Genomic DNA, 8,673 nt, shown 5'->3' on the forward strand with positions numbered 1-8,673 from the left:
GTAAGTTAGGTCAACAACAGAACAACTAAATTAGCCTAAACTGTAATCTATGGTACCAGGACCTTTATTTGCATTCACAATCTGAGTCACTATTATAGTCTACTCAAACCTGATACAACACAATGAAGATTCCAGATGAATGCTATTAGTAGTATTAAAACATTCCTCCTGGCATTCTGCAATGATTATTTTATCTGACTGGACTACTAGCCACATGATATACAAATGATAACAACTCTCCAACAGTGTACTTGCAATGGTGGCTGCAAGTCACTCTTGAATTTCTTTTTGCCTACAACAGTCAAAGGTCATGGTAATCTTAAAAAAAAAAACCTAAAGCGGCCTAACTCCTAGGGTGACTAAAGCCTCTTCCAGTTGGTAAGATCTTTTCAGCCTTACCCACTGATAGCAATATTTTAGGAAAGAAATGCTCAGAAATACACCTGTAACAACCTTCAAAAAACAAATTGTACCAAATCACTGAGGTCAGAGCAATAAACAATCTATTCTAGAAGTATGTATACAAAGCCAACTTTTTAAAGCAAGCAACTAATAATCTTTTATCAAATCAAGGAAATTGTTGAATGAGGTTCTGACACCTACAGCTTTTGTTGCTCATGTACAAAACAACTCTACTCTTCAAACTGACGCACTTAGTTTTAAATCAATTTTCCAGTGATTAACAGCCACAAACCTACTTGTGAAATAGCCCTGTATTTCTTCTTCTATTACAACCTTGTATAACTAAAGTAGGCAGATTGTTTCAACTGTTTTTCCCTTTTGTATGTTGTCAGGAGACAAATTATGCCTAAGATTTGCATGTCCTATAGGCGAAGAAGACAACTTAGCAAACAAAACCTTGTATCACATGAAGGATGCACTTTATTCTGCCAGGATACAGAAGTACTGATGCTCAGAAATGGCAGGCTGAAGGACTGAGTGATGACAGACACCTAAGATGTGAACATTTCACCCACAAGTCTCAAATAGTCACAGGGTAAATCTGATCACGGAAGAGTCAGCTTCTAAACTCAAACCAACATATGACCCAATTTTTCTGGACTCGTCCACACCAAAAAAAAAAATCAGTAAGCATGATACTAGGTAGATTCCTAACCCTAGGGATGAATGAGATTTTCCTGTAACCATTTTTGTTAACTCTTGATGGGTTTGCTGCAGTAAGTTCATTTAAGAGCATCAACAACCTCAAAAAAATAGCACCAGCCATTGCTTAAATTTGCTAGAACTGTGAAAAAACTGCTGCATTTTACCATCCTCTCAGAAGAGTGGCGATCACAGGTGGCAGCCTCCCTGAAAGCAGAGAACAGTGGTGGGAGGATGCCCAGCAGCAGAGCTGGCTGACAGGGGTCCCACCTGCCCCCCACACCCTGCCTCTGCCAAGATACCCCAACTTGCCATGGGAAGAGCAGCCTGGCACCAGAACTGCCACAGCAGCACACCTCGGCACAGCAGTACCAAGAATACCCAGAAAGCGCCACATCTGTGAAGGCTGCTACATTATGCCATGATAGCCTACAGCTATTTTCATCCACACAAAGCAACCTGAACTTTAAATTCATCCATCCAGTGCCACAAAGTCAACTCCTAAACGCCAAACACGTTAGAATAAGCAAATAAGTCTGTGAGTAATATTGGACCTGATAAATGATGGGTTTCTCACAGGTGCAAACATCAGCATCATTTTGCATTTGCACTACTTTATGTCTGGTATCTGCCATCTGTGCTGCACTATTTAATAATAAAACAGCTGACCTGCAATCTTAAAAGGAGAAAGTGTTATACTGACATAAAAAGCAATAATATATTAAGCCAACAAACAACTGATTTTAAATAATACAGATTTTCTTATATTCTGCCAGTTTAATATCTAGCAGTATTATCAGTCCTTCTCTAGATTACAGACCACCTTCTAAAACAGTGCTTACAAAATTCCCAGGTTACAAGAAAATGTTTCCAGATTTCAAAAGTAGAGAGCAGTGAAGAAATTTTGAAAGATTTGTATTTGCAGGGTAGTATCAGCAAGTGACAATTGTTACCAAGGTACATTATTTTTTAAGTATAAAATCAAATATAACACTGCAAAATACATGCAGTTTTATTCAGTTCAGATTTCATTATTTACAGATGTGGTCTTCTGCCTCCAGTGCCACTTGTGAAGCACCTTACATTACATGTATCTGGAATTTTTTTGTTGTTGGAAGCAGTACCTCAGGATCTCAATGGCAAGATGTTGCCTTTGAGTGACAGTGACATTGTTAACGTGACATTAACACAGCTACTAAAGTAAAACTCTAAAAACACACTCTCCCTGCAAAGAGACATTGAGTTTGGTGGCACAGTGTATTAATGAGCCAAAAGATTACTGAAAACTCATTCAAAGTCGCTACCAAAAATGTCATAAGCAATTAAGAACTAGGACAACAAAGCAAATATTTTATTTCAATTAAATAACCAGTTGCAGATGAAATATTGCAAAAAAGAAACACCCACACACTGAGCATGTAAACCACCATTATTACAATGCAATATGTTCAGTAGGCTGAATTACTGTGTAAGAAACCGTAACCTCCTCCTTTCTATAAAAGGCAGATGATTTTATGTGTGGACTTAATATGGTCCAAGGAACCACTTCAAATGCTAGAGCTGACATACAAAAGCTAATATTTTATATTGTTGATTTAAGTGGAGATGCAATAAAGCACAGCTTTTAGATCACGCACAGAAACAACACCTAGTAATTTAGTTCTGTAAAAAAACCTAAAGACAAACTTAGCTGCACTGAGAATTATATACTACAGCTATCAATAGTGAAATTAATTTCCTTGTGACATAATTTCAAAACATAAAGTGATGTGAAATAACTTGGACTAATTCAGATAGAGACTTCTTGCAAATTGCATGACGGAGTATGGAAACGCATTTCCTCTTGTTTTATTTGATAAACCCATTCAGGTACTAACTTACAAATGACACCATAAAAGATCGCATTTTGCATTCTGAACTTTCGGTTCTTTCTTCATACTGTGTAACTTTATTATGGAAATGGAAGCTGTAACTAGAATAACAATGGACTCGGAAAGGGTATACTGCAGTAAAACACAAAAACTCCCTCAATTTGTTTCTAATCTCATCCCCTCCAAGTCCTTCCACCTGTTTTCCATTAATGGCCTTCCAATTTCATTAAAGATTGCTTTTATTTTTTGTTGTTGTTGTTTCTTTTTTTTTTTTAACATATTATGTACTCACTAAAAGATGCAAAGTATGTTTAATAACTCTCTGGGAAGGTAAAAAGCAATTCTTCTGCTTTGCAACTCACACTTCAAAGAAAAAAGTTTAAGCCATGTGTTTTACAAAGAAAGCAGGGCAAACCAACCGACTAAATATAGAAGTATGTTTACATGCAAAATAATACGTATGAAAATAGCCATTCACCATTTATAATTAAAGACATTAGTAGATTTTATCCCCTAAACAATCTTTACTTATTTTTCTTCCACAAATGGTTCAAAACTATTCAGACTATGAAAACTTTTATTAATATTAAGCAACTCTATTCAACCAGCCAGCAATGGTGAGAAAGCTGACTGCACAGCTGTGACTGATACAAGAGGATTCCGCAAGAGTCACCTGTTAAGCAACTGTGAGAGAACATGATTGGCAAAGCACTGGGCGAGAAAATGGGAAAAGCATTAGTTGAAAAAATTCTCCTAACTTCCTTCACAAATTGGGCATATCTTCATTAAAAAGCATGCCTGTATACTGTCAGATTTATGACTGTCATTCAGAAGAGCAGACAAGGCCCTGATCTTATACTCTCACATAGGAACCTTCAGAAGATTGAGCTAGACTGGACAAACTTTGTAACTTCTTGCATATAGTGGAAATCAAAGTTCAGACTGAACAGGTCCCATCTTTTCTCAAAGTTCATTGTAACTATTTTTGCTCATTCGGAGACAGCAAGTTCCAAACTATACGAAGCCTATGAGTTAAAAATTTCTACCATTGTCACTCTGTCCAAATAAAAATACACTTACCCTCGTCCTCACAAATGACTTTGCTGAGTGCACAGACAGCTCAGTTAAGTTGGTGAAATTGACCACATGTTTCTGGACAGCTGTGCATCTTTTTTTGTCAATTCAATCTACAGGATCATATTTGTTTCAATCCAAATCTTAAACTGTTATCTGTTATATCTGTTATAACTGTTTTATTTTCTGCAAGTTGTATGAAGTATACAATTTCTTTGCCAAAGGATTATTGACCTGGTTATCACACAGTGACCTCAAGTGCAGCAGAATTCACAGACAGAGCATTCGTGGATATACTGTGTTCTACTTCCCTACTTAGCACAGCAAGGTCTCCCTGACTTAAGGCAAAGCCACTCATTCAGTAAAAAGGAAAAATTAGATGGCTTGAGTAAGATCCAATCTCATCTAAGGAACTATACTTTTGTGCCTAAAACAAAAGAACCCAAACAGCATGCATATGATTTTGGAAGCACTTGTGCACATGAGTAACATGCAACTTTTCCATTTCAACTACAATATCAAGCCTATCTAGAACTGTACTTCTTCATGAAAAAACAGGTAAGTTACAAGTAAGCCTATAGTTTTTAGCTACACTGAGGCTCTGAAATAATATGTACTATTTGCTGCTACTTTTTTGCACTTGAAAAAGACTCCATATTTTAGGACAGAACTTGATCAGCCTCAGTTCACTTTACCTTTATGTACAGGAAACTCTCTTAAAATTCAAATTAGCCAAAAGCAACAAGTCACAAGAATACCACACCAGTAAGTGCTATGAAAATGGTTCATTACATGGCATAAAGCATTTTTCTTACATTTATTCATGTAGGTTCTAAATCATACTTTCAATGAATGAATGAAGAACAATTTCCTAACAGCAGTTGAAAATGCCTCTTTGCAAGGACAGAAACCCTACTATAAAAGTTAATAAAATACAATATGCTTGCAGTAACAGTCCTTACTCTAATTTTTAGGAAGCTTTCCATATTCTGTATGCTTCTCTGCTTGGAGTACACATGTGTAGTAACAACTCCTTGGAAAGCAGTAACTTTAAGAGTCAGAATCAGTAAGACTTCAACAAAGCGAAAAGAGAAAAATATCTAGTCACATTCAGTAGAAGGGTAAGTACTTTAGCCCTTCCCAAAGAGCAGTATTTAAGGAACCCATTCACACAGGGCTTCCTTCAGAACCACTCTATTTCAGGTTGAGGAATTTCAGAAAATACGTGAAGCATAAATGAAAGACTCCAGATTCATGTGTGTATCTGATACAATGGAGAAAAAAGTTTAACTCATTTTCTACAGGGTTGTAGCTACAACCTGCAAAGGCATATTACCTGCTCTTAGTAAAGACATAAAACTGAAAAATGAAAAAAAGAGCAATCATTTAAATTGCAGTAAAACTGCACCACATTTAGAAAATTCTACTATTAAAAAAGGCAGAGACTGTCATTTCTCCACAAGCTCACAAAGAGATTATGTTACATTTTTGACTTTTTATTATCAGCTGAATTTTCTGAATATAAAAGTGATTTACTCCTTTCCTGGAAAGGTTTGTTTCCTCTGCCTTTATTTTCCCCCAAAATTTGTCTACTCCATTTCAATATAAATGTGAAGACAAAGATTCAGTTTCAAGATCTAGAATGCTGTAGGATTTTCTCCAAAGGTGTTCATAAAACTGGATCCCAAGTTTTGAACATTAGTCTTTATTAGCTTACTCAGAGAAAATTAAGAGCAAATTTATTTTTATCTAGCAGTATTAAGTGTTATCCACAGTCAATATATTTATTGTGTTCTCATATACAGAACATCATATTTAGTAAAATTCCAGTTGAAAGACTATTTGAAAATATGGTAATCTTCAGTTGGAAAAGGTTTTCAAAGTCACAAAATTGGCTGGAAACTAAAATAATACAACCACTTTTTCAATCTCTCTCATCTGTTGTGAGCCAAGTGAGATACCAAAAGGAACATGTAATACAGAATATACAATTAGCTACACAGGAGTGATCAAAAGTGTACAGAAATTGTCAATACCACCACCATATATTTATTTTTATCAACTTTTACAAAGTATGTCTTACAATAGCATATAATGGTTTAAGGCTTCATAAAAGTAAACTGAGAAAGACTCAATGCTTAATAGTGAAGCTACAGGGGGAAAACATCCCTTAACAAGAATTGGAAAATTAGATTTTAAAACACTTTTGAAAAAGAACAAACAACACTCTTCCATTTCCTGTCGGAATGCCATCACTCTTCTGCCAACTACAGAAGCTTCTATGCCCCATTTTGGCCACTTCTCCCACAAGATTTCAGGATTTCTCATTTGCCATTCCTGGTGTCTGGAACACCCACCTTCCTTCTCTTGAAGTCCCATTCTAAGATCCACTTCTGCAACATTGCCTACAGAAAGAGTAGGCATCTAAAACACTCATTCACTGTGTCAATAACGTGCTAAGCATCAGACTTCACTACAGCATGGCTTTCATCTCACTTCACCTTTCTTACTACAGCATAACAATTTCTCTCTCAGTGCATAAAATCTAGAAGAGGAGACTTACTAAGAATCACTTTGGAGAACAAGTGTCTATTATTTTTGAGTGTGCTAGCTGCACCTCTTAGCGCTCACAGGAAGGAAAGTATGTTCAACATTATAAATATCCCATTGTGCCTGTGTGCATCTGTGGCACATGCACGCATATAATAGACGTAAACAGAAAAAAGCAGCCCATTTAGTTTTCTTTACACTGCAGTACATCTTAATTCTTTGCTGGCTCACCTGGTATTTCTCAAAGTAACTTGTGAAACTGATTTGGAAAGCTACATTGAAGTATTTTGTTTTGTTTTAAAAAGCTGCCTACTCTAAACCTACTTCCTTTTCTCTTTGAAAATCAGGATTAAAATTAAACCAAGAGTGTATAGGAAATGTTTATGTTTACATAGGTCAAGGTCTATCAAGACTTTGTGCACATCTGCTATTAAACAGCTATATTTTTGGACATGGATGCAGGCAGACTTTTGAAGCAAAGAAACTTTTCTGAAAGTTTTTTGGTTTTTTTTGGTTTGTTTGTTTTGGTTTGTTTTTTTTAAATTGAAAATAAAAAATAGCATATCTATTGCTTACACATATGAAATGCAAGCCTGTCATGAGATGGTATTACTGACCTTCAGGTAACATGAATCTCATGATTCTTTCAGTGTGCCATATATTTCTACATGTCACTAATTTATTTCTTTCAGGAATAAACAGAGTTTTACATATGCCAATCAAGTTCTAAACTACAGTAATACACTATCAAGGGGAAAAATATTTTTAAAATATTTGTTTTGTAACTTTGTGTAAATACAAATGGGAAGTAGAATACTTGAAATGTAATATGCAGAACCACAAAAAACCCACTGTAGACACAACACAAAACCATAAGATATAATCAATAGCCCAAATTAAGTTACAAACACAATTCTTAAAGATGAAAAAATAAAACCCTGGCAAACATATGGCTGAAGTTTCCATGCATAAACTCACTAAAATTAAAGCTCTTGCCACTGAAAACACTCTCATTCACAGCTTAAAACTAAATTAAGCCCTTCCTCACAGATGTTTCATGTACTTGAAACTACCTTGCTACTGAAAGAGGTAAAAAATGAGCTCATTCAACTTACATCTTTTTCTGACCGATGTGGGAACATCGATGACTGGCTGTAGTACATGTTTTCATCATGGTAGTCACCATCAACCCCCTCTACAAACTTCTTCCTTGAAGCACCAAACATGCTGTTTGTCACCTAAATAAGAAGAAAAATTATTATATACCATATATGATTTGTTTCACTACATACTTGTAATAGTATATTTCTTAAATATATGTAAGGATTGTTAAAAAAAACCCTGTTTCTACACATTTGAAAAACTCTTAAAAAATGTTTTCTGTGTAATGCCAATGTAATGATTCTTCCAAGGTTTTCATATGACAGAAACTCATATTTCAGAAAGAAGTGAGGTGGTGAGAGGGGACATGCTTCAATTTTGGAGAGGTTTTGGTTGGTTGGTGAGCTCTTTTAAGTCTCATGACCATTAATTCAGGTTTATTTAAAAATATACAATGTCAGACAACAGAAGAGCAAATTTATAAGTTTCTTCTCTCTTCAGATAAATGCTTTCCATGTAAAAGACAAAAAGTTCGGAATGTTCCTTAGAATTCAGACACCTTATAAGAAATAACAATTAGAAAAGGAAGGAAAAAAAAAATACATCTGTAAAATCACTCCCATGTTTCATTGCCACAGCTTTGGACAAGCAGCTTTCTACTTGACCCTGCGCATTCGGAGATGTGATTAAGTAAGACAAGGTCGAACTTAACAACACTCAACAACCCCATCAGAGACTGGCAAAGTTACTGCAGACAGCCCATAAAAAACCACTAGATTTTACTTTGCCCTTACTCCCAGAGGCGTGCACACATACAGACAGAGCTGCTAAGTCAGGAACTGGAAACTGAAGAAACAGCAACCACACAGCTGGTCACAGAACCTCAATTCATTAGAAAATTCAATCCCACAGCAAGGTCATACAGCATCACTAAAACACCTACCACATGCAGTGCATATTTATGCACCTGACT

At 35.8% G+C, this 8,673-nt stretch overlaps 1 protein-coding gene across 1 annotated transcript in view; it reads right to left on the reverse strand.

The window, feature by feature from the left end:
* Positions 1 to 7,832, reverse strand: part of CNOT2 (CCR4-NOT transcription complex, subunit 2) — a 36,389-nt gene extending 28,557 nt beyond the window's left edge. The window contains exon 1 of the mRNA XM_009997719.1: positions 7,715 to 7,832. Within this exon, the coding sequence (XP_009996021.1) occupies positions 7,715 to 7,825 (111 nt within the window). The 5' untranslated portion in view covers positions 7,826 to 7,832. The remainder of the gene's footprint in view (positions 1 to 7,714) is intronic.
* Between the last annotated feature and the right edge of the window lie 841 nt (positions 7,833 to 8,673).

Source organism: Chaetura pelagica, unplaced genomic scaffold, assembly GCF_000747805.2.
Source record: "Chaetura pelagica isolate M959 unplaced genomic scaffold, ChaPel_1.0 scaffold314, whole genome shotgun sequence".
NCBI lineage: Eukaryota > Metazoa > Chordata > Aves > Apodiformes > Apodidae > Chaetura > Chaetura pelagica.